Consider the following 26606-nt stretch of genomic DNA (forward strand, 5'->3'; position numbering starts at 1 on the left):
GTGTTCTTTCACCTTTTCACCATGGGATGTTTGCATTTACCGGTCTCTTTGCCTAAAATGACATTCCCATACCTCTCATCTAATATTTTCTGTCAATCTTGCTCATCTCATTATCTGGAAGAAGCTGATCCCACTCCAAAACAAAACAAAATTACCTTTCCTGTTGTACTTCCTCATAGCTTTCCTCATAGACCGTATCATGATGGAATTACCCTAATTATCTGGGTCCTTATTTATTTAACGTTTGACTTCTCCTATAGACTGAAAATCCACACACAAAAAATTGTCTGGTTTTTTTTTCAATCCTGAATCTCCAGTGCTTAACAAAGTACCTGTAACATAATGGGTAGATAACATTCGTGCATGAATGATATAATCTGTAAAATGTATTTATTATCTGATATATACTACGTAAAGTATGCTTTATAACAAACAGTTTACCTAGTAGATGTTCAAATGGTTAAGAGCATAGATTAGGAGTTCAATATTCTAAGACTGAATCCCAATTCTTCCATTTAATACAGGAGGAACATTAAACTAGTTCCTTAACTTCTTTTTGCCATCTGTAAAATGGGAATAATATCAGTACCAACCTCATGAAGTCTGTAATGAAGATTTATAATGTAATTAATGTTATCCACATAAAGCATTTAGCATACAGCCTGGTACACAGTAAGTGTTCAACAGATTCTATCATTATAATTATTGTTATTAATTATTTTTATTAGTTTTAGTCTTGGATGCCTGCTACGTGTTAAGTCTCGTGTCTGACTCTTTGCGAACCCATGGACTATAGCCCACCAGGTTCCTCTGTCCATGGGATTCTCCAGGCAAGAAAACTGGAGTGGGTTGCCATGCCCTTCTCCAGGGGATCTTCCTGACCCAGGGATTGAACTCACGTCTCTTAATCTCCTGCAGTAGCAGGCGGGTTTTTTATAAAGATTAGCTCCACCTGGGAAGCAGTCTTGGATAGATGGTGAATACTGTTATGACCTCCACAAAATTCATTCCAGCTTGCCCTGGAGTCAGGGCTACTGGGATAAGGTGAGCCAAGGTGTCCTCTCTCATTCCCCTCCCAGCACAATGAAACATAAATCAAGTCAGAGCCATGGTTAAGCAATATTCTTTCTTTAATTCCCTTTTGCAAATGGAAGCCCCTGAGCTGGTCCCCACCCCCCCCCCACCCCACACCCTGGGGCCCCCCAGATGTAAGGCCCCCACCTCAACCTGATGGGAGGAGGAAAAGAGCCCTCCCCCACTCGCTTCCCTAGGATGGTCCATTAAAAAAAAATCCTAGTCATTTCAGAAATGAGGCTGGGGACAGGAGAAAGGAGCTGGAAGACAAGGCCAGGTCAGGCCCAACTGGCAATGTTGGGGTGGTGAGGACTCTTGAAAAGGGTTTGCAAGCACATCCCTAAGCTCAGGGCCTGCATGGCTGAGGGAAAGGAGACAGACAGACAGTCTGACTCCTCAAGGTCCTGTGGACACTGACACCACCACTGCCACCACCACAGGCCTCCAGATGGAGAATTTTCCCGTTACTCTGGGATAGGGTTTGCTAAGCATCCCCTCTGGCCCCTGATCTGGGGCATCCCTGGGGTCCCTCTGAGACCAAACCTGGGAGAAGGAGGGACTCTAAGAACATGCAATGGCAGGGAGCAGAGACTCCTGCCCCCGCTGCTGCTCTACAGGATGGTAGCTCCGGCTGCATCTGGGCTCCGAGGGTCCTTCACACCGATGATGAAGTTATTGGTTCTCCGGCTGCCATGGACCCAGGATAAGACATCTACCTTCTCCACGTGGTGACCCCTGGCTTCCAGGAACTCAATCTCTTCCTCTGTGAACTCACCTGAAAACCATTCCCCAACATACACACATTCAGAGAGTTTAGAGCAGGGGTCCCCAACCTCTGGGCCGTGGACTGGCACCTCCTTGTCAGATCAGCCGTGGGATTAGATTAGAAATAAAGTGAAAGTGAAAGGTGCTCAGACGTGTCCAACTCTTTGCAATCCCATGAACTATACAGTCCATGGAATTCTCCAGGCCAGAATACTGGAGTAGGTAGCCTTTCCCTTCTCCAGGAGATCTTTCCAACCCAGGGAGTGAACCCAGGTCTCCTGCATTGCAGGAGAATTCTTTACCAGCTGAGCCACAAGGGAAGCCCAAGTATACTGGAGTGGGTAGCCTTTCCTTTCTCCAGGAGATCTTCCCAACTCAGGAATCGAACCACAGTCTCCTGCATTGCAGGCGGATTCTTTACCAACTGAGCTCTCAGGGAAGCTTTAGAAATAAAGTGCACAGTAAATGTAATGTGCTCGAATCATCCCCAAATCATCTCCCAAGCACTCTAGTCCATGGGAAAATTGTCTTCTACGAAACTGGTCCCTGGTGCCAAAAAGGTTGGGGACCACTGGTTTAGAGCACTGGCTCTAACGAGCTGTGTGACCTTGGGCAAATTGTGTTACCTCTCTGAGCCTCAGTTTCCTCATGTACAAAATGGGTATTATCTGAGAACTTACCACATAAAGTTATTACAGACACTCAAGCAAATAATACACACAAAGCACAAAACTCAGAGCCTTGAATATAGTAAGTGATCAATAATGTGTCATCATTCTTAATATTGGAAAAAGGGCTTGGCTTTGGGGGTCTTCATCCCATCTGCCTAGGCCAAGCTGCCATCATTACTTGCCAGCATTAACAAACAGTCCACTAACTGGTCTTTGTACTTCAGTCCTGCTTCCCTACAGCCTATTCACATAGCAGCCATTAGTCAGACCATGTCACTTCCCCTGCTCAAAACCTTCCAACAATTTTGATGATTCTTAGAACGAAATCCAAAATCCTCACCAAAGTCTCTAAGGCCCAACATTATCAGGAAACTCGCATCTCTTTAAATTCCTCTTCTCACTTCCTTTTACTATCTTCCTTGCTTAAAACCCTTCTCTAGCCTCCTTAAGTAAATAAGTGTTAGTCACTCAGTCGTGTCCTACTCTTTGCAACCCCAAGGACTGTAGCCCGCTAGGCTCATGGGTCCATGGAATTCTCTAGGCAAGAATACTGGAGTGGGTAGCTATTCCCTTCTCTAGGGGATCTTCCTGACCCAGAGATTGAACCTGGGTCCCCAGCATTTCAGGCAGATTCTTCACTGTCTGAGCTACCAGGAAATTTGGCCTCCTTGCCATCCCTCAAGTAAGTCAAACATGCTCCTACTTCAGGGCTTTTGCCTCTGCTATTCTCTCTGCCTACAATGCTCTCCTACTAAATAATCACAGAACTAGCTCTCATACTTCCTTCTAGTTTTCAAGAACTTTCCTGACCACTATCTAAAACAGCAGCCCCTGTCATCTTTACCTTGTTTTATTTTCTTTCAAAGTACTTACTGCCACCTGCATCTTGTTTATGTATTTACTGGGTCTCCCTTCACTAGAAAATAAGTTTTCTGAAGGCAAGAATGCCATCTTGCTCACTATTGATCCCCATTGCCTAGGACAGAGTGAGGACACAGTAAATGTTTAAAATTTAATGGATAAATGAACAAATCAATCTCACTCTCCTGCATAATTTCAGGTCTTCATCATCTCTTGCGTGGACCATTATCCCAGCTGCTTTCTTGTGTTTCTCTGACTTAAGTTCTTCTCCTTTCAATCTACCTTCCCTACGTAAAACAAATCAAGTCATATTCGCCCCCTGCTCAACTAGATAAAGTCCATACTTCTTAACATGAACCTTCGTGGTATGCCATGTATCTTCACCTCCCACTGCTCAACAAAAATCTGATCTTCTTATTTCCCCAAATGGGATGATTTTGGGGTACTTCTTGAGATAAAGACACACATTGGATAACATTACATCACCAAGTTGGAAATATATTCCCTTTGGGGTTCACTTTCAGTCCTTTTGATAATAGAAAGGACTACATCCCAGTGTAGTCTCTAACATTTCTAATCTTTTTCTTTAAGAGCAAGCAGATCTCAGAACCATCTGTGGGCAAAAACATCTAACTAAAACCTAAAAAATTTGATTATTTTTGTAGCCGTTTACCATCTGTTTGTGGCAAATGATGCCATTTTCCCATTTGTGGTTATAAGATTTACTTTTAAAATACACTTAGGTGAAAAGGGAAGTCCATTTGTAGACACACAAAGCATTATGTAAATAATGCTTTAAATGGTGTGCAAATGTGGCAAAAGTCATGAAGGTACTGGATAAATTCTGAAGTTTGGGAAACCATGTCTCTAGTTCAGCTGGCCTCTTGGCTGCTCTCTGAACCATTTTTTTCCGTCTTTGTCCAAGGTATACCCCCTCCCCCTGGTCCAGAATGTTCTTTACCTCCACATGCCAAATTTCGGCTCATACATCAAGGCCCAGCTAGTTGTTACCTCTTCCATAAAGCCTTCCAGAGCCCTCAGGTGCACGAACTTTCCCTTCACCAAGCCTCTACTTTCCATATCCTCAGACTTGTGTGTCCTTCCAGGGAAGGCTGGGATGAGCACCCCTCATCCCCACAGTAACTTAGCACAGAGCCTTACATTTGATAGAGACCAGAAGATAGTAGTTAAGCAATATTCATTTTCAAGGAATTGACCTCATTACCCATCAGCTGGGATCCAAGGGACATTGGCCAACTACAGGGTGTAACTACTGAGGGTCTGTGGCTTCTAACATGCTTCTGTCCAGGAGATATCAAGAGTCATGCAGTAAAAAAACTGTTTTGGCATGTATCTGATATCAGTTCTGCCATTTATTGGTTTACCTTTGACTAACTAATAACCTCTGTGAGGATCAGTTTTTTTATCTATTAGAATGGAGAGATTGAACAAGCAAGGACCATGTCTCATTCAATTCTGTATCCCTTTTGGACTAACATAATACATTGTTCTAATAAAAACTTCTCAAAGGTGCACATACTTCCCCAGTTATGAGATTAAGTGGGGTCCAAAATTAAGCACCCATCCTTCTTAGAGGAAAGTCTGTCTCTTCACCATAATCTCTAAGGTCTTTGATCTGGCCCCTGCCTGCTTCTCTGATCTTATCTCACCCTCACTCACCCTGGTTTCCTTTCTACTCCTGCACCACCAAGTCTATTCCTGCAATGAGTTCTTTGCGTTTGTTCCCTTGGCCTACATTCCTGCCACAGTTCTTCTCCTGGTAGCCTCTTTCCCACTCTTCAGATCTCAGCTTAAATGTCACCAAAGAGAAAGTTTCCCCAGTCATGGAGTCAGTCATATATATCATCCTGTTTTAATGCTCTGTGGAGAATTTATTTCACTTTTTCATGTTTCTTTATTTATTTTCCTGTAAGCCTGTAAATGCAGTGCCCCCAGCACCTAGGATAATACCTGGCACACAGTAGGTATTCAGTACAACTGTTGAATGAACAGTTTGCAAAATGAACAACTATATCTTATTTTACGAATGAGAAAACTAAGGCTCAGAGTGGAGACCTGCATTTTGCATGGCCACAGACAGGAAACGGCAGGATAGATTTCAATTCCCAGACCTTTTACTATTCTGATAGGAGTTGGTCGAAAGAAACCTGACTTTCACTGGCAGGGAGCTGGTGCCGGTCAGGGAAGGGGCACCCTTGGGAGGAGCCCCTTTCTCCACCCTGCCCTGTGCCCACCCCATGGGGACCTTTGCTCTTCACTCACTGTCCACCTGCAGGAGGTTGGTCTGCAGGTCCGGGTGCAGGCGACCACGGGCCAGGCTGTCACTCAGGTTCCGGTTCAAGGTCAGGACGTTCAGCAGTACCTGTAGGCAGCCAAGAGGCAGAAGTCAGGGCTGTCCCAGAGGTGTAGGTTCAGGCCTCCACAGCCCTCACCCCTGGTCCAGACTCCTTAGTATTTGAACCATTTACACCAGGGGTGTCATCTGAGTTTCTGAACAGCCCCAGAAGACAGGGAGGCCTGTGATGACCGTCTCTATTTCGCAGAGGGGAAACCCAGGGCCAGAGAAGAAAAGGGATTCATTCCAGAGTTTGGGAAGAGCTAGGGAAGAGGCACCATTAGCACCAGTCTCCTCTAATACAAGCTGAGGCTCTCCTCCCTTCTTCTCGGCCAGGAGGGGGCTAACAGACGGGACTGTACACTAGGGTACACTACGTGCAGATACTTACAGCTTTGGGGTTGGAAGTGTGAGTAGGCTCTGCAACCAAATTGCCTGCCCATCCTTTTTATTTACTTAGATTGGAGGATGATTGCTTTACGATGCTGTGTTAGTTTCTGCTGTACAACAGCGTCAATCAGCTGTAAGTATATATATATCCCATCCCTCTTGAGCCTCCTTCGCCCCATCCCACCCCTCTAGGTCATCACAGAGCACCAAGCTGAGCCCTCCCAGTGTTTTACATAGAGTAGTACATACATATATATATGTATGTATGTATGTCAGTGCTACGCTCTCAATTCATCCTACCTTCTTCCCCTACTTGCCTCCCATTCTTACTAGATTGAACTTCTCTGGGTCTCAGTTTCCTCATCTATGAAATAGAAGTAAAGATTCCTCCCAAAGTTGGGAAGGTTATAAGGTTAACACATGTAACACTGCCTGTCACTTGGTAAAAGCTCCATGAATGTTAGCTATTGGTTATTATCTCCATTTTACAGACGAGGAGACTGAGATTCAGAGAGGTTAAGTGAATTCCCCAACACCACACAGTTGGAAATTGGCAGCACTTAAGCTGGGGCCCAGAGGGGTCTGATTCCAAAGCCCAGGTTTGTTAACTCATCATCTGCCAAAGTACAAGTCTGGCACATCAAACAGATGCTCAAGACATTCATGGAACTGTAGTGAGATGTTTTAGAAGGGAGCAGGCCCTCCCTTTCAAAATCAGACCCTGAAGAGGGCTGCTTGTTATTCGGATATTGAATAGGAGCACAATGGGACTTGATGTTGACAGAACCCAGGCAGCCCAGATGCTCTCTGATCTCTCAATTCTACTGACCCTGCGATTTCCCTGAAACCTGGGATGACATGAAGCTTCAGGGCTCCATTTTTACTAAGAGTGACATAGTTCATGTCCCCAGCGCTCAGGAGGGGACTGCCACAAAGCAACCTCAGCCCATGTTTGCTGTGTGTTAAGAGATGAAGACAGGAACTTTCCTGGTGGTCCAGTAGCTGAGAATCCATCTGCCAACACAAGGGACACTGGTTCAATCCCTGGTTGAGGAGATTCCGCATGCAACTAAGGCAGTGTGCCACAGCTATTGAGCACGTGTTCTGCAGCTGGAGAGCTGCAACTACTGAAGCCCGTGCCTAAAGCCCATGCTCCGCACCAAGGGAGGCCACTGCAGTGAGAGGCCCACGCACCACAGGGAAGAGTGGCCCCTGCTTGCTGCAGCTAAGGAAATCCTGTACACAGCAGCAAGGACCCAGCAGAGCCAAAAATACACTTGATCTTAGCCAAAAGGCTGAGAAGCGATTACAGCCAAAAATAAATGTGCTTAGTTGCTTCAGTTGTGTCCAACTCTTTGCGACCCCATAGACTATAGCCTGCCAGGCCCTTCTGTCCATGGGATTCTTGCAGCAAGAATACTGAAGTGAGTAGCCAGTCCCTCCTCCAGGGGATCTTCCCGACCCAGGGATCGAACCCGCATCTCCTGCATTGCAGGCGGATTCTTTACTGCTGAGCCACTGGGGAAGCCCCCCAAAATAAATAAACAAGAGATGAGGACAATTCAGACATGAGGGGCATCCACAGCCCCGGTCACAGCTTGACTCCTAGCCATGAAAGGCCTACCTGGGGGAACCTCACCTGGGTCAGGCCGCTGAGGCCCCGGGCAGCTCCATTGGCCCCCAGGGCAAGGTAGGTCCCACAGAGTCCTTCTGCTGGCCGGACCACAGTGGGCAGCAGGAAAGACAGTGGCCGCTTCCCTGGCTGCACCGAGTTCTCCTGTTGTCAGAGATCACAGGGGAATAAGAGGTGGAACGGGACAGGAAAGGATTACTCCACCACTCTTCCAAAATCTCTCCCTCTCCTGAACCTTCCACAGCCCCAGTTTTCATGGGGACTGCCCATTCCCAGGCCACAGATTGCTGTCTGTGAAATGGGCAGGGTCCTTGGATAACTGAGGTAGATAATGGATTCCCTGAACTATGGGCTGCTAGGGGGCTACCATGGGTGGCGGGAGAGGGATCAAGCCCAGAAAGAGGACTGTGAGAAGGAACAGATTCATCCCCACCCTGGGCATCTCTATCTGTCTTTATCCTGCTGGGACCCAGCCCGCAGGATGCTAAGAGCACCGCTCTCACAACAGACAATAATTCATATCTCTTTTCTCTTTGGGTCCCTCTTCAGTGCCCCTTCAGTGCTCAGCATCACACAGTCATAGTGCTAATTCTGCAAAGTATCCAAAGCATCCCAAGGTGGCCAATATCCTCACTGTACAGTAGGTGAAGAAACTGAGGCCCAGAGAGGGGACAAGATTTTCCCTGGGTCACACAGTGAGACGGTGGCAGAATGGGATGAGGTTTCTTTGGATCCACCAGGCTCCAAGCCACTTGGGCTGGGGAGGAAGTGGATACCTTGTTTAGCTGTTTTTCTTGATAATATAATTTCCTAGAAGAAGTGGGGAGGGAGGGGCAGTCATGCCACTGCACCTTCTACCTAGATCTCAGGGTCCCCAGGGAAGAAGGGAAGCGAGGCCCTACCAGGCTGGGTGCAGGGTGGTTAGCAGTCCTGTTGGGCCAAGAGAAGTCCAGCATCTGGCTGTTGAGCAGGATCCCCGAGGGGGTGATGAGGCCGCTGCCAAAGGGTCGGTTCAGGGAGCTGGGGACCAAGGTCAGGGCCAGGTGAGCTCTGAGCCTGCCCTCACTCTTACCCAACCCCCACCTCCTTCCTGGTCCCAATGATCCTTTGTGCCAGGTTCTGAGTCTGAGCCGGCATACCTGACCATGGCCACGATGAAGTCGTCAGGGCCCATGATCAACACCTGGGCAGCCGTGGGAGCCCCGTTGAGCTCATAGATGGGCAGGAGCGGGACAGGGGCTGTCTGGGAGTCATTGATCTGGCCCCGGAAGTAGGCAGCCTCCACTTTGCTGAAAAGATAAGAAGTAAGAGATGAACACACACTGGGCACTTGTTACCCCCACCTACCACACTTTGTGGAGTCTCTGTGCAATTATTTGATTAAAACCTGCTTCCCCCAGCCCCGCCCCACTACTGAACTGTTAGGTCTATGAGAGCAGAAGTTCGTTTATTCCTGGCATATAGCAGAAATAGTTATTGAATGAATTGATTTAAATGTTGTTCAGGTTTTTCTGGAAAAAAAGAAGAAAAGCTCCTTCTTCCCAGGTGGCACTAGTGGTAAAGAACCCGCCTGCCAACGCAAGAGATGTATAAGACGTGGGTTCGATCCCTGGGTTAGGAAGATTCCCTGGAGGAGGGCGTGGCAACCCACTCCAGTATTCTTGCCTGGAGAATCCCACGGACAGAGGAGCCTGGTGAGCTACAGCCCATAAGGTCGCAAAGAGTCGGACACGATTCAATCGACTTTGCACAGCACAGGTTTTCTCCTACAGTCAATGTTTAGTTTATTTCATGTTTAAATCAAATCTTTTAGTTACTCAACAACTCATTTGATCCTTTCTATTAAAGTACCTGGAACATAAGGGATGATCAGAAAAGATTTGTTTTGAATGAACAAACTGAATTCATTTAACTTAGTGTTTGTAGTCCAAAACTAAAGTTTTATTAAGAGTTCAGTCAGAGGAAGGTTTTGTATACAGAGATCTTTACTTGCTATTAGAATTTTTCCCCAAGGCACACAAGAACCTGGCACATTAATAACTATTTACTGGATAAATCAGTTCAATTAATTTAATATAGGTATATGTGTGTGTGTGTGTGTGTGTGTGTGTGTATTTTAGGGTTAAATTTGCATTGATCTTGAGAACATGCAATTCTTCACATTTTAAAGTTCAACAGAAGGTTTCTTACATGATAATGGTTAGTTAGTTATTCTGATTAGAGAAAAACAAGTTACCAAGGATTACTAAAGACATTCATTCAGTTTTCAACCATGAGGGCTGGTAGGCACACAGAGAAGGTATGGAGGGTTTTGTTTCAAGTGGTTTGAGGGGGGGTAGCAGGAGGAGGCTTGGTTTTGTGGCCTTGAACTGGTTATAATTTTTGGCTGCTGCTGTCTCTGCTATTTAATTATTAGCTGTTTATTTAGCCTCATCATTTCCAACTTAATTCATAGAGGGTTGTTTGAGTACTGGTATAAATTGACATGAACTATATTTTTGGCTTCTGATTTTCCCTTTAGCCTTTAAGTTCGTTATAGTAGCAGTTAAATAGTAATCAATCTTACCCCTATTATCAATTGATAACAACAATGATATCTGTTGAATATTTATTACATGCCAGACAACTATCTAAGCACTTTACATGTATGATCTTGTTTATTCCTCACCATGACCTCATAAGGTTGGCACCACTTTAAAAAAATTTTTTAATTAAAAATTTCTATATTTTTACTTATTTACATTTGGAATCTTAGTTCCTCAACCAGGGACTGAACCTGTACCTCCTGCATTGGAAGAGTGGAATCTTAACCATTGGACCACCAGAGAAGTCCCAAAGTTGGCACCACTGTTGTCAGGCCTTTGTAGAAACTGAGACTTAGAGAGTTTAAATGACTTGCCAAAGGCTGCATAGCTAGTGGATGGTTAAGACTGGGATTTGTACTGGGGCTGTCCAAATAGAGCCCACAATCTTACTACGTTACATTGCTAATGTAGGTACATTTTAATCAAAACCCCCACCACCTCCAGTATTTGCTTGGGGGGTCTTTTTCATTACTTTCTTTTTCCACTCCAAAGAGGGAACAGCTGGGTCCATATAGGTGCCCTCTGGGGTCAAAGGGCTTCCCTGGTGGCTCAGATGGTAAAGAATCCTCCTGCAATGCGTAAGACCTAGGTTCCATCCCTGGATTGGGAGGATCCACTGAAGAAGGGAACAGCTGCCCACTCCAGTATTCTGGCCTGGAGAATTCCATAGACAGAGGGGCCTCATGGGCTACAGCCCATGGGGTCGCAAAGAGTCGGACACAACTGAGTGACTTTCACTCACTGGGGTCAAAAAAATTTGAGAGCTGTATGAAGTAGACCACCTTGCTGTACAGATGGGGAAACTGAGGCACACAGTGAGGTGACTAGTGTCACACTGTGAACTGGGGTTGAGCTGACATTGACTTGGGACTGCAGGCTTCACTGCTCCACCAGCTGCTTCACCTGGTTCTTTCCCCACACCTGCCACCACCTCTGTAGTGCTCAGGGTCCTGCTCCTGGGGACCCACCTAAGCATGTCATCCATGCTCTCAGTGATGGTAGAATCGTAGATGGGATCTCCCAGTCTGCTGGCCAGGGCTAATGCAATCTTCAGGGTCTGTAAACAGAGCAGGGGTGTGAAGAGGCTGCCAAGCCCCTCCCAGCACCCACACCAGGATCTTCCTGTGTGAGGAAACTTGGAGGTGATTTAGTCAGGCCTTATGGCAGCACCCCATCCCCCCACTCTTGTGTCTCCAGACCCAGGTGGAGCGAAGGGGTCAGCCTTACCTCTGCCACCCAGTGAAGAGCCTGCTCCCGGGATACCAGGCTGGTGAGATTGAAGCCCTCGAGGATGTTGAGAGCACTGATGAGGGCAGGGCCCGTGTGTGGGGGTCGGGGACTGAGAACCAGGTGGCCTGAAAGGACAGGAAACGAGCGATGCCAGGGGAGGGGTCAAGGCATCTCCACCTCCCACCATCACACAGGCTTGAGACCACTGCCCTGAACCTCCTCATCAGATAGGGAAACTACATTGAGAGGCAAAGGGGTGCATCCAAGTTCACATGGTGAGTCAAGGGCTGGGCCAGAATATTTGTCTTTTGTTTCCTCTTCCTTAAGAGGAAACGGAGGCTCAGGAAAACAGTGATTTGCCCAGAGCCACACTGCCATCCATTGACAGAGCAGGGACAGGTATTCAGATGTCCAGATTTCTGGTCTACCATATGTCTCCTTTCAGCTCCTCCCTCAGGGCCCCTGCTGGTCCCACTCTTGAAACTTCTTGGAAATAGCAAATTTCTCTTCCAATTTGAGGTCTCTGTTATTAGATGTTTGGATATCAAAGGAATAATAATACCTGACAAATAACACTAATTAACTCATTTAATCCTTATAATGGGTACTGTTATCCCCATTTTACAGGTGAGGAAACTGTAAAATGAGGTAGCTGGTCCAAGGTTATAAGAGGTAAGGAGGGCCCAGAGTACTCAAGGTACTGGCATTGCCAAGAGAACCTAGTCTGGGGAGGGCAAATGGAAATCAAATATGACACGTTCAAGTGCCCATTCTGTTCAGGGCAACTTCCAGCATCACCTCATCAATTCCTCATGGTATCCTGAGAGGCAAGCATTATTATTATCTCCCTTTTAAGCAAAGAAACAAGGCTCAAAGTGGGAAGTGGCTTGTTTAAGGTAAATGGCACAGCTGGTACCCAAAACCAGGTCTTCTGGCTCCAAGGCTATGCTCATCCTCTGCTCAATATTCCACCCCTTCTGGAAGAAGAATCAGGCCTAAGAGATTGAGGCCTGGAAACCTGAACACAGAAGCAGCCTCTGCTGGAGCTTGAGGTGATCTGGGCCTCCTGAGGACAGAAGGCCTAAGGGCCTTCTGAGGAACCCAGGAGCCCACCACTTTGGGTTCAACAAACATGGAGTTCACCCATGTCGTAAGCTTGACTTTTTGGGTTCCTCATTGGTTTTGAGTTTGGTAGATTTAGTTCCTTTCCTCTCCAGTGCCTCAGTTTTCTTTTAGCACAGTGAGGAGGTGGGCCTCTGACTGTCTCGAAGAGTTTGTTCTAACATGAAGCTAAGATGGATACTGGTCTTAAGGACTCATCTTAGGAAGTACAGGCAGTGAGAGAGGGGCTGGGGAGGGGGCTGAGACAACAACACAGAACCCAGATCAAGAAAACCTATGGCCAGAACCCCAAACCCTAGGCTTCAGCCTTTGACCAGACCTCCCTCTCCATCTCCTAAATATTTGGGTAACTGACCCCATGACTACTTCAGAAGGTAGGCTGGCTCTGGCTTGCTTCAATGGTTGGCTGCTTAGGCAGCTCATTGCCTCAGTTTCTCTCTTGTGAAATGGGGAGGAGCCACTAGGCCAAAAGGATGTGGCCATGGACTGGGAGGCTTCTCCTCAGTGGGGACCCTGGGAGCTGGGGGAGAGGTCACCTCTGTACACGCCACACACAGGCTTCTCCAAGAGGGCACTGTAGTTGCTGAAGTCCTCCTCAGTTATGACGCCCCCTGCGTGCTGAGCCTGGAGAGGAGAGAATGACCCCCCACCACCATGAGTCACACACCACACTGGAAGCATGCAGTTTAGCTTAAGGTATATGTTTGCATCACACACAGATCAAATGTTTACAATTTTTGTGCCTTCTGCAATTCCCATCATGAGCTTTAGGGAACCCCATCAGCTGTGGGTACGCGAAGAAAAAGGAAAGGGAAAAAGCACTAACGATAAGCACCCAGTATGTGCCAGGTGTTGTGCTAGATACGATCTATGAATGACCTCCTTAGTCTGGCATCCAAGGCCCTTTGTGACCTGGCCCCTGCCTACCTCTCCCACTTCATGTCCTGTTGCTCCCCAATGAGCTCTGTACAGCAACCAGAGTGACCTGCAGGTGCTGAACTCATGATTATGTCTTTGCACATACTGCCCCCTGCCTATGTAGAAGAAAGATTTTCCACTTGGCAGCAGCACTTGCCTAGGAGATATCAAAACTGAATTTTGCATTTCACTACAATCAACTAAAGTCACTCCAAAATCAGGAACTATGGATGACCCTGGAAGGAACAGTCCTTATTGGACATAACTGAGCACTCCACTGACCAATGATCCAATCTTGTACAAACCTATGGCCTCATTCTATCCAACATGCTGTTTTTTAATCCTAAATTAGCATAACCACTAGGAATCCCCTCCTCTTTTCTTTCTTTCTTTTTTTTTTTTTTTTTTTTAGTACTTTTTTAGAACTTGAAACCTCTGGCTTCTAAACTACCCTCAGTGACCTACACATTGAATTTCTTGGCTTTGTCTGGTAAGTTAATAAACTCAACTGTGGGAAAGCTCTGATGGTCTTTTGTTAGAACCTTGTTCATTCCTTTCTCCACCATCAGGAGAAGATATTCGACCCAGGCTAATCAGGGCATTTCTTTTCCATGCCACTGTGATTGGTTTGGGAATAGACCCATGATGGGCCAATGAGACCTAGCTTTGAGGTTTTGCTAGAACTACTGTAGTGAGAAGGCTCTTTCTTTGGGATGGCTTGCTGGAAGGATGGCTGGTGAAGAGCAGGTGTGGAAAGGATCTGACAGAGAGTGACTTCAAATAAAGGAAAATAGAGCTGTGAGACGGAAAAAGAGAGAGACCGACCAAGTGTAGATGGAGCCCTTGGACCCAGGAGATCTAAAGCCAGTACTCTGCTGGGCTTTCCAGGGAAATGCATTTGAGATGGGTGTCTATCACCACATCCATAACGCCAGTGCCCAGCACTGAGGCTGGCACAGAGCAGATGCTCCATGAGTGTAGAATTAATGATGGGCCTGTTTAATTCCCACTCCCAATGCACAAATGAGAGAATCACTCAGTTGGCCCATGAATCCTTATCTCGAACATAATTTTCCATCGGTGGTTTTGAACCATCAACAATAGTTCCCAAAACCCATTACAGCCTCAGATTAAGACTCTTTGGAGTAGGTTGGTAAGCCCTTGTGTCAATCTTCCCTAATCCTGAGAGTCACCAGTGATGACTGTGTCTCTCCCTAGAAAACCCAGGGAGCAGGGTGGGGCTGTGGGCTCAGTGAAGCTGAGGCTGATCCTGGGTCCCCAGTAAGCCTGGGAGGGCCAGGACAGCCCACTGTTAGAGGTTGGTCCCAACACTGGGGAGCTCAAAGATCCCCTCTCAATCAAGATAAAATATTCTCATCACCCTAGGAGGTTCTTTGTGTCTCATCCCAGTCAACTCCTCCAATCCCCAACCCACTGATCTGATTCTGAGGTTAGTTGTGCCTATTCTAGAATTTCAAGTGCATGGAATCCCCAGTAAACACATGTAGAAAGAAAGCGGGAAGCAAGGGGGAAGAGGACTTCTCTAAAGTAGGGTCCTCTGAGGCGGGGCAGGGGTTGGGGAAGTGCTACAAGGCACTTACCTCGGCCACCATCTCCAGGGTGAGGTTGCCACCTGCGTAGAAGGCGGCGGGGCCGTAGGTGCCAAGCACCTCCAGCACGGCCGCCAGGTCAGGCCGTCGCAGCAAAGAGCCAGGTAGTGGTGGGTGGCCCATCGGCAGGAACGTCTCACGGAAGCGGTCAGACGCATTGGGTGGCGGCTGTTCGGCCAGGGCTTGGGCTGCGGGCAGGGACGCGCGGCTAGGCTGGGGGCATTGGGACTACACGTGCAACAGGTAGGGTGGATGAGGGCTGAGAGGTCAGCCCTAAGACCGCAGGCCCCTCCAGGAGCCTATTACCGAGGAGGTGGGTTGCATATGAACCCTTCCCAGATCCCCAAATTTGAGACTCCCTCTCAGAGAAGATGTTGCCCAGTGGCAAGGAATCTGCCTGCCAATGCAGGACAGGCAAGAGGCACGGGTTGGATCCCTGGGTCAGGAAGATCCCCTGGAGAAGGGAATGGCAACCCACTCCAGTATTTTTGCCTGGAGAATCCCATGGACAGAGGAGAACTGGTGGGCTACAGTCCATGGGGCTGCAAAGAGTCCGACACGACTGAAGCCACTGAATACACACACACACACACACACAGAGTGAAGGTACCAGTGGTGTGGGTAGGGGGGTCTGAGGAGCCAATCAGAAGAGAGACACTTCCTGGCTTCAGACCCAAATCACAGAGGTTTCCTCTCCCCTCTCCATCAACCTCATGCCTTTCCCTCCACCCCCAGGCCCCACTGACCTAGATCATGGGTCACGTTGAAGCCATCTTGGGCCACAGCTGCTGCAAAGGCCAGGACTTGGGACCATGGCAGCCTGGGGGAGCCGGAGAGCAGGGGGTGGAGGAGGTCCTGGGGGAAGGAAGAGGGGTCCTGGGGGGGAGGGGGGTTCCTGGGAAAGAGAGTCCTGGCAACCGAAGGGGATATTAGGAGGGGGAAGTTGGGAAGGGGAGAATCCAGGAAGGGAGGAGAAGGCCACCCAAGGAGGAGTGCAGGCAGGGGTCCCTGGTCCCCAGGAGGATAATCCTTACCTGCCATACAGCTGGTGAGCTTCATGTAGCCCCTTCACCATTCCGGGAACCCCCACCAAGAGCCCAGGCTGGGCAAGGCGGGCAGGTGAGGGAGAGAGGAGACCAGGTCACTGGAAGGGGGGGTGCTGGGCTGAACTCCGCAGAGCCCCAAGCCAGGGATGGGGGGCTGGCACAGGGGAGAGACACAGGCCAAGTATCCCAAAGGAGGGACAATCTGTCCCCAGCATGCATTCCTCCCATCTCCCTGATTTCCTATCAGTAAATGCAGAAAGGCCTCCTTTCTCTATTATAACCAAGAGATTTATAAGTTAAGCAAACCCTTTTAAGGGCCAAGACAACAATTTAGATGGAAACCAGTCTATATTGGATTATACCTAATCTTGTCTTTTAGAACAGTGGACAAGGGACCTTCATTTAACCTTTTCATTATCACACCACCATTACTCTGAACCATGATAATTCAGGGGTGTGTTGGGCTTTTGCTACTGCACTAAATATCTATTTCTCCGAGTTAGTCTATTTCCTCCTTTGCACTCAGTAGATAGTGGGTTTACTTCCAGCAGTTCCTCTATAATCTTCCAATATGTCAGGGACTGGGAAAGTCACCAACAACAGCCTCAGAATGAGATGTGTGAGTGATAATGCAGCTATTTTGTGACATCTCAGACTACCCAGTGGCCTTTCTTCTTCCTTATTATGTGCCAGATAGGCAAGGTTGCCAGAGAAGTCAGGTGTTATTGTACTACCTGTTATCAATCACTCAGATTTTTTGGTGCATTATTTTATTTGGGGGGGCTGCCTATCTCCCTCATGGCCTGAGATCATCCTACTTAACTCTTTTCCTTGTCTCCATAGTAAATATTCAGCAAAGTAATGCTGGGGTTAGCAGAAGGGTAGTAAAGGGAGACACCCCCCCCGCTTCTCACCAGGGTCCCCACCTTGGTCTCCCAGGATCTCTGCAGGGCCTCTTCCCTGAGAGCCCCAGGTGCAGACTCCCGGAAATCAATTAGGTGGCTCTTATTTCGTCGAATGTCATGTACCAGCATCACTCCCCCACTAGGATAGACACAGAAGGGGGAGGGTGATGATAAGATGCCACTCCTCTGAACCATTAACCTGCCATTCCTCAACCTCCCCCACGGTGATGGCTGTAGTCTCAGTTTGTCATCTGGAGTCAGGGGTCTGAGCTCCCTCTCCAGCAGGGATTCAGAGCCTGAGCTACTCCCCCAAGATGGGGGGTGAAATCAAGGGGTTTGGGAACCCAGAGTCCATGGACCTCTTCCAGCCTGTTACTGGAGACTTTAATCCCTGATTAGGAAAACCCCAGAGACTGGGAGAGCAGGACCTTCTACTCCCCCTCCCTCATTCCTCCCCTTCCCCACCAAGCTGGACCCCTGCCAGCTTCCTGCACCTGCCTCTGCGGTATGGCCTTGCTCCCTCTCCCAGGACTGAATTATGTAAGCACAGACTGTACACAAAAGTTAGGGCCTGGAGGGCTGGTCTTGCAGGAGCCATGATATGGACTTAGTCAGCCTGTCCCTTGTCTATGGTTTGTTTCCATCTGAGATGGGGGTTACATCTGAGATAACTGGTTTGCAGCCAACTCATGTAATAGAGAAAGCAGGACAGATAAACAAAAGGGAGTGGTAGGAACTATGGCCAACTACAACTACGGCCCCATCATGGGAAGCAGCTTCTATTCAGCTCCAGATAATTGCAACCAGGTGAGAATGTAGGCCCAGTGTTATCATGTCTCCAGACTGTCCAAGAAATATTAGAGATCTAGATTTTTATGAAAATTCTCAATTTTTTAATATTAGCAAATAAATTTTTAAAAATTTAAGGGTGCAAACCAAACCAGGCTGTGTGCTGGGTGTGGCCAGTGGGTGGCCAGTTTATCATCTTTGTTTTAGGAGGTTTTACCCTGAGGTAGGGGTTTCCCAGGTGGCGCTAGTGATAAAGAACCCACCTGCCAATGCAGGAGATTAAGAGACGTGGGTTCCATCCCTGGGTCAGGAAGATCACTGGAGGAGGGCATGGCAACCCACTCCAGTATTCTTGTCTGGAGAATCCCCATGGACAGAGGAGCCTGGAGGGCTATAGTCCATAGGGTCGCAAAGAGTGGAACAGGACTGAAGTGAATGAGCATGCATGCACCCACCGGGGGGTGTATTTTTGGAGGATAGAGGATTGGTTGCTTTCATCAGACTCACGGGGATTTAAGGATTTGTAAATCCTAAAAGTTTAAGGATCACAGCCTTAATTAATGACAGCATACTCCCTTATGAAGTCATTTTCCCAGTTAAAGAGAAACACCTCCTCTGACTCCATGAAAAGACAACGGGGTAAGACTGGGTGTAGAAAGAGCAAACGAAAGGATTTGGGGCCGTCTACCCTCTGCTCAAACTAGACCTCCCACACACTGAGGATGATAAACCAAGAGACAGAAGTAGCCCTGGGGCACCACAACCCTCACAGCTGGGAGCTTCTTACCCGCCCAGACCAGAACTGTGCGGAGCCACGATCCCCAAACACAGCGCCGCTGCGACAGCCGCGTCCACAGAGGACCCCTGTTTACTGAGCACCTCGATGCCCAGAGAGGTGCAGCGGGCGGCATCAGTCACCACAGCGCCCTGGTGAAAGATCTGGAAGGGACAGGGAACTAGGTGAGACAGTAGGAGCCCCCCTCCCCCCACCTCCCTAAGGGACCTCCACTAACTTCAGGACCTCCAACAGACGTTGGGGATGCGAGACCTGCCCTTTTATCCCCGACTTTTGCCTACGAGTCTGCCTCCGACCCGATCCGTTCCTTTGTGTGAGCTCTACCCCCTCACGCCCGGGAGCCCCTCCCTTGAGACCTTCCTCCCCCCCCAAGTCACCGTCCTCTCCCCTTTCCATTTGCTGACCCCCTTCCATCACTCAAGCCCGTCCTCGGTTCCCACGGTCTCCTCCAGAGCTTTCTCACCCCTCCTCCCCTGGTTCTCTCCGCTCCCTCTCCGATCCCTCCCCCACCCCTCACCTGGGGGTCCCCGAAGTAGATCTGCATGATAAGCGCCACAGTGACCCCGGTGGCAAAGGTGAGACAGGCCGTGACGATCACCGTGAGCCCATCCTGGCGGCAGGAGCACTCAGACGCCGCCGCGGAGAACGGATCTTTGCGCGTCTCTCGCAGCGGCGACCCGTCCTGGCTGCCCATCTCCGACGACGACGAAGGTAGCCGCTGCAGCCGCGCAGACTTCAGGAAGGAGTCCGGATCTGCGGGCGGCGGGCCGGGGGTCTGTCTGGGCTCCTCTCACCTGGCCCTACCCGCCCTGTAGGCGGGGCTGTTCTGCGTCCCCCTCCCCTCTCTCCGCCCGGGTCAAACAGACGCCACCAGACCGCACTACCCACCTTTCAGCGTCTCTACGAGGCACTCCAGGGAGGGCGGAGCGGGGGAGGGGAGTGAGCAGGGTGGCTGGATTCCCTCCCGTCCCTAGACCAAATTGCCTGGGACCCAGGACTCAGCGCTGAGAATACTTCCTGGAGAGGCGGGGGTTGGACTCTCCCGGGAAACCAGATCCTGCCCTAGCTGGGGCCCAGCCTTCTAGGTAGGCCACGAGGCAGCTCCATAAACCTAGTGGACAGGCCCTGGCTTCCAACCTTGTTTCCCTGATCCATCCATCCATCCATTCGTTCAACAAATATGGAGGGTCTGCTGTTTGTCCGGTCCCATGCTAGATGCTGGGGGAAAGGAACAGACAGTTTCTGCCCTTCTGGGTTTTGAAGACCAGTGGAAAGAAGACAGTAAACAAATAAACAAAGGAGTATATCATTACAAGTTGTGGCAGGTACTCTGAAGAAAAAAAAGGATGACAAGGTCCTACTGTATAGCATAGAGAACTATATTCAATATTCAGTGATAAACCATGATGGAAAAGAATGTGTGCGTGTGTGTGTGTGCAGGCTTCCCAGGTGGCACAGTGGTAAAGAATCCACCTGCCAATGCAGGAGATGCAAGAGATTCGGGTTTAGTCCCTCCCAGGTCCGGAAGATCTCCTGGAGGAGGAAATGGCAACCCATTCCAGTATTCTTGCCTGGAAAATACCAAGGACAGAGGAGCCTTATGGGCTACAGTCCATGGAGTCACAGAGAGTCGGACACAACTTGGCAACTAAACAACAGCAACAACTCAGTTGGTTATGTTTGCTTCCAACCCTCAGCACCAACACCAGAGTCTGTAAATAAAACTGGAATTCACTCAACAGACGTGTTAAATTCCCACGGTGGATCCAGAACTCTCCTTGTCTCCTAGAGGTTTCAAATGAAGGTAAGGGTTTTGAACTTATATTTATTGATGCTAATTATACTAGGAACTTTATATACGTTCCCTCCGCTCCCATAACTTCTTGACAGTCCACTCTCTCCATTATACCGAAGAGTAAACTGGGGCTGAAGAAGGTGATACTGCCTGCTTAGAGTAAAAAATAAACAGATATCAGAATCAAGAGTCTCCATAACTTGAAAACCTCTTTTCCATTGCTCCACGTGGCATCAGGAGCCAGTGCTATCCTCAAAAATGAACCTTATATGCTAATTCAGGTTTATATTTCCAGGAACTTGTCCTTAAATCTGTTTGTCCAATCATATATGAGGAGTCAGAAGATAAAGGTGCTATGGCCCCATCATAATTAGATATATTCAAGTCTTCTTATTCTACCAATCATTTATTATGGTAAATGAATTATTTACCATAAATCAATCATTATCATTATTATTTATTATGAATATATAATATATGAATATATAATATAAATATGTAATATAATGTATATTACATATGAATATATAATATAAATATACAAGTGAATATCATTTTCCATTTATTCAATAAAAATATTTACTGGGTGCTAACTGTGTTAAGTGGTGGGGAGAAAATACCATTGATTTTACTGTTGTGTAAGGACAACAGCAAGACACCAGGAAAAGGCTATTTTGGGACCAGAAGAAACAAGTCTTTCAGAAGAAGAATGAGTTTAACTTTTGGCTATTCTGAATTTGTGGGTCAACAGCAGGAGTTATCTGAAAGGCAGTTGGCTTAGTAGGCATCTAAGTTTTATTTGCTTTGACACCATTCCTCATTCAATTTTCTTTTAGAGAACACCAATTTCCCTCTCTCATTCCTCATTCCCTCCTCCTGACCAGAGTGAGAATATAACCTAGGTCTAGCCAATCAGAACAGGGCCCTCAGTACATGCTTGATTCAGATGCATGTGACCAGCAACGGCACCAATGATACTCAGACTCTGGGTTTTTTTTTTTTTTTTTTGGTTGCTTGCTAGAATACTGGGAAAGACAAAGACTTTCTTTCTGTCTAGGTTGCTAAGATGGTAAGATGTAAGCCTATTACTGCTGGGGGCATCTTACCCCCACAAGATGAGAGGCTTTCTGAAGATGAAGCCCACAGAAATGAAGGCAAAGCAAAAGAAGGAGAAAAGCCAATTCTTTTTCAAGTACTTCATTGCAACTATGCCTGAAGCCCTATATCCTGAACTTTTCAGTTATGCTACCCAGTAACATTCTCAGTTTTAGCTGGGTTTGTGAGAGACAAGGGGCTTCCCAGGTGGCGCTGGTGGTAAAGAACCCGCCTGCCAATGCAGAAGGTCTAAGGGATGCAATCCCTGGGCTGGGAAGATCCTCTGGAGGAAGGAATGGCAACCCACTCCAGTGTTCTTGCCTGGAGAATCCCATGGACAGAGGAGCCTGGCAAGTTATAGTCCATGGGTCACAAAGAGTCGGACATGACTGAAGTGACTTAGCACAGTGCAGCACATAAGAAATGAATCCTAAATAGTTTATTTGCTAGAACTCAGGAGAGAGAGCTTAGCGGAGACTGGGATCATACCTGGCTTGCTTACTCCCTTGAGGGGAGAATCACTAAAGATTTTTTAAATAGGCAGTGACATGATCAGAAATGGGGGGTGGTGGATGGATTGAGTTGGGAGGGGTGGGGAAGAGGGAATGAGGCAGGAAGAATAGCTAGAAGCCTATGGGTAATACAGATCAAAGAGGATGGCAGCTTAGTCTACAGTGGTGATGCCAGGGATGGTGAGATGGAATTTGGAAGATACTTAGGAGGGGGACAGAAAGCATCTGGTCACCATCTAGAAATGAGAGGAAGGGAGAGAACCATGGGTGGCTCCAGGGCTTCTACCTTGGGACAGGATGAATGGCAGTGTCATTAATTGAGAGTGACATTGGGGGAAGAAGAGGTGTATGGGGAAGAGATGACAAGAACAGCATGGAACATGCTGAAGGTGAAGGACTTGGAGGACATCTAGAGGCAGATGTCTGGGAAAGAGAAGAACACATGGGCCTGGAACTCAGAAAAGAGCAAAGAAAGTTCTCCCCAATCTTGGAGTGGTCACCATCTAGCTTGGTTACCCACAGAGCCTACTGCGGGGTACCTGACACTTGGTTCTGGGAAACAGTATGCTAGAGACTAGCTAGGCACAACCAAAGTCCTGCATAAGAGGATAGGGCAGTGCCAGCCAGTGGAACCAGCAGATTCAGAACACAGGAGGACATGTTAACCAGTAGGGTGGTCCCGCTGATTTAGAGGAGCCTTGGGGCTTGGAAAATAGTGACGGGAGACATGGCTACACAGGTAGGATAGCAAGGTCCTTAGAACCTTAGCACACAACTTGGCCTAAAGAGCAGGTTCCCAGAAACTCCAGTGACCACGGTCTTTGCGGGACTTTTGTACGGTTGTGGGCAGAACCTGTATTAACTCCTCAAGGAACTCCCTGAAGTTTGAGAACTCCCTCCCCTGCCATTCTTTCATCTTGAGATCTTCTCTTTGCATTCATTTATTTCTTCAACAATTTTTGCTGAGATATTAGCACTGTGCTGGATGGTGCATAAAGGATGGTGAACAAGACAGCCATGATCCCATCCTCATAGGGCTTGTAATAAAAAGTAACCCAAATAAATAATCACCAGTTTTGACAAATGCTAAGACATTCATAGGAAAGAAGGATAAAACATATCAGGGGTTTCCAGTCTCTAGATTGGGAGATAGGCATTCCCAGTTTTGAGCTGGAAGAAGAAACTAAGGCCCAGGTCAGGGTATGTGTGCCCATAGACACACAGTGAGTCGGGGCAGTGTTGGGACCAGAAGTGGTATTCTTGACTCCTGTATAAAGAAACTGGTTTCAGTCCTGGTATCCACCAGGGCATATCCTCCCACTTCTCTCTCACTTCCTCCTGATTCCAGGGCTACTCTCTCTAGAAAAGAAGTTTTAATCTGCAGCTTTGACATGTGATGGCCATAAGCCTCTCCATGGTCCCCTCAAATCCCCTTCACGTAGGCTATAATCGAGTCAGGTTGACAGGGGCTGAAAGTCAGAGCCAGGTGACTGGAGAGTTGTGGAGAGGGGAAGAATTGGCGGTTGTCAGCCTAGGAGTAGCTACTGAAGGGCCAGACTAGAAAGGGCTGGGCCAGAGAAGCAGAATCTGCCAGGCTGGTAAGGGACAGGGCTCAAGTACAGGCACTGAGAGGAAGAGAGAGTGAAGCAGAAGGATGCTCTAATGCCAGGAAGTGACGTTGAGGGAATGAGGGATGGTGGGGGGTGGAGGATGAAAAATGGAGGGGAGGACAGAGCTGAGCCACATGGACAGGAACAGAGAGCATTAGGGAAAAACTGCTCAGAGAGCTTTCAGCTCCAGGTCTCCCCTAGGTCCTGTCTCATCCCTCCCTATTCCCACCTCTTGCAGTTCCTGTAGAGTGCTGAAGATAACACAGTAAAATTCTGGAGCCTGCTTGCTAGGGGGCAGGATACCTTACTAACATTCTGGCCTGATCCACTGCTCTGGGCAGGGTGAGGTATCCACAGGGCAGTGAAGGTGCTCTGGTCCCCAAGGACTTTGAGAGGTCACATGGTCCATCACCCTGTCTCCCAATACTCATCATTCACAGACGGCTGAGAGTTATATTCTCGTTACCTCTCCCTGGACATAAAGAGATTCTCAGTTTCTTCTCATGTCTTTCCTTCCCACAATCCCTGGCTGTGGGGAAGTTCTTCTCAAGACCTAGCCTCTATCCATCCTGCTGCAGTCTCTGACTTGATTTATCCTATCCTGTTTTCTGTGACTAGAGAAAAATCTAGTCTGCTGGGTGATCACAACTGTTCCTTAGGAACTGCCCTCCAACATTCCTTCCTTATTAGTTGGTTCTTCCCAAGGGGTAACCCCAACCCCTCCTACTGCAGTCCCCGGCATCCTTCTCCCTTGTCGCATCCTAAGCCTCCAAGGCAGAGAGATGCATCCCCAACCCCACCAGAAAATTAACAGAGACTGGGGAGGAGAAGGGCGAGGTCCAGGAAGAAGGGAATGAATTAGGGAGCTGGAGCTGGAGGTGATGCTCCGCGCAGATGAAGGAGGACCAGAGACGTCCCAGGGGGCAGGGATGGGGCCAGCGGGCCTCACCGGTATCCGGGTCTCCCAGGAAGGCATCCTCGTCCTTGCGGCCCCTCAGAGGGACCGCGGGCGCCGGCTCATCCTCCGGCAGCCTCGGGAAGCTGGTGATGCTCATGTAGTCCACCGGCGAGTAGGCGCCCAGGGCGCTCTCCTGACTGGCCTCGTTCTCCGCCGCCATCCTCGCCCGCGCCCCCCAGCAGCGCAGCGCCTGCCGGAAGTGCTGAGGCGGGGGCCGGGCGGGGGTGGGGACCGGGCGGGGGGGGGGGAGGAGGGCGGGGCCTGAGCTCCTGGACTGCCGGGAGGGGGCGCCTCAAACCCTGACCCTGGAGGTGTCGGGATTTGACATACCCCCTCCTGCTTAGCATTATCAGCCGGCACCGGCCGCGTAGGTCGGGCTGAGGATGTGGATGCAGAGCCTGGAGGACGAACCGGATCGCGCAGTGGGGGGTCAGGAGGGGAAGAGCACGCAGTAAGCGCGACCTGAGTGGCTCGGGGCACCTCACGCAGGCCAGGGACCAAACCCCTTCTTCCTTCCAGTTTGAGCTAGAAACCTCCTCAGACTCCAGGCTCCCTCATCGGCTCGCTGTCCAGTTCACTGACCGCAAACCTCTCGTCGACCCCAGATGCTGCCTCTAATGCCAAACTCCTCGAACCTCAGGCCCCTTCTTGGACTCCAAGATCCTTATTCTCCTATCTCATACTTCCTCCGACCCCAGAGCCCTCTTTCGACTTCAGACTCCGCCTTCATCACCACCTCCGCCCCTAGTCCCAGCCCCCTACTTCATCCTCAACCTGCTTCATTTTGAGACCGCTCCTTGAACGTCTCTCCTGGGTCGTCGGATCCTTCCCTGGATCACCCCGCCTCAACATTTCGCCGACTCCTCTTTTAATCACAATCCCTTCTGGGACCCCTGACCTATTAACAAGTGTTGAGCTTATGTTAGGATTTTAAAAGCGGGTCTCTGGATGGCATTCTAGCGATCATGATTTAGTTGGCTGGAATGGGATCTCTGGAACCTGAGTGTTTACCATTATTTAAAGAGTTTTTTATGTGGTTTTGGAAAGGACACTTAGAGAAAGAAAAAATGGTGGTGGTGATGATATGGCAGGAATGGGCTGCGGTGGGAGAGGGTAGGGAATGGATCTATGCGTTCTCCTACTCTGTCTGTGACTGCTTACAAACTGTGTAATCTTGGGCAAAATACCCAATTTCATTCAGTATGGGTTTCTTCATCTGTAAAATGGAGAGAATAATAGTAGCCATCTTTGCTTGTGAAGATTAAATCGCATTTGGAAAGTTTTTAAAATATGGCTTGACACCTACTTAGTACAGTAAATGCCATAATCTTTATCAGCATTTCCTTAATCTCGTGGATTCTCATCTTGTCCAACATGACCCAAACACTTCCCACTCTGACAAATTCCAACTACACCAGAGCTTGCTCTACTACCCTGTCTCCAAGGATGGGATGTTGGTTCCCTCTGTTATTAGGCCTCTTGTCCAAATTTCCATTTAACAGTCTATCTGCCTGTCTTCCAGTACTCACAGACAGATGAGAATCATATTCTTGTTACCCTTCCCTGGACATGAAGGGAATATCAGCTTCTTTTCTTGGTCTCTCTTTTCCACAATCCCTGGCAGGGGGAGGGGGCTGGTTAAGCCCTGGCCACATATCCCCTCCTCCCCCAACCCCAGGCTCCAGATTTAGAGATGACTTTAACCACATGAAATCCGTTTGGGGTACAGCATCTGCTATGCCACCTGTAGACAGGAGAGGGCAGCAGTGTGTTGGGAAACCGCTCTGGAGCTTAAGAGAAGAGCTGCGAAGGGCAAGAGGTAGAGGGCTGCCCAGAATTTTGTGTGTGGGACTGGAAGAGGACTGTTTATACTAGCACCATGTGC

At 48.5% G+C, this 26606-nt stretch overlaps 1 protein-coding gene and 1 pseudogene across 5 annotated transcripts; both read right to left on the bottom strand.

Annotated features, from left to right (window-relative positions):
- Positions 1-1110: 1110 nt before the first annotated feature.
- Positions 1111-24931, bottom strand: GGT7 (gamma-glutamyltransferase 7). 5 transcript variants are annotated; one of them, XM_043480193.1, is made up of 15 exons: positions 24713-24931; positions 19269-19504; positions 18743-18894; positions 17188-17305; positions 16250-16317; positions 15962-16125; positions 15207-15403; positions 13224-13311; positions 11563-11690; positions 11304-11392; positions 8890-9039; positions 8653-8770; positions 7757-7894; positions 5655-5754; positions 1111-1849 (listed from the first exon to the last, which is right to left on the bottom strand). In XM_043480193.1, the coding sequence occupies exons 1-15, from the start codon at positions 24879-24881 to the stop codon at positions 1686-1688; spliced, it is 2079 nt and encodes a 692-aa protein (XP_043336128.1). In that variant the 5' UTR covers positions 24882-24931; the 3' UTR covers positions 1111-1685. The 5 variants fall into 5 exon arrangements, with proteins under 5 accessions (XP_043336128.1, XP_043336127.1, XP_043336129.1 ...); XM_043480192.1 differs by having other exon boundaries at positions 17176-17305; XM_043480194.1 differs by having other exon boundaries at positions 15962-16035; positions 17176-17305; positions 24713-24930.
- Positions 7290-7424, bottom strand: LOC122449088 (annotated as a pseudogene).
- Positions 24932-26606: the final 1675 nt, after the last annotated feature.

The sequence above is a fragment of the Cervus canadensis genome, chromosome 10 (genome assembly GCF_019320065.1).
Source record: "Cervus canadensis isolate Bull #8, Minnesota chromosome 10, ASM1932006v1, whole genome shotgun sequence".
NCBI lineage: Eukaryota > Metazoa > Chordata > Mammalia > Artiodactyla > Cervidae > Cervus > Cervus canadensis.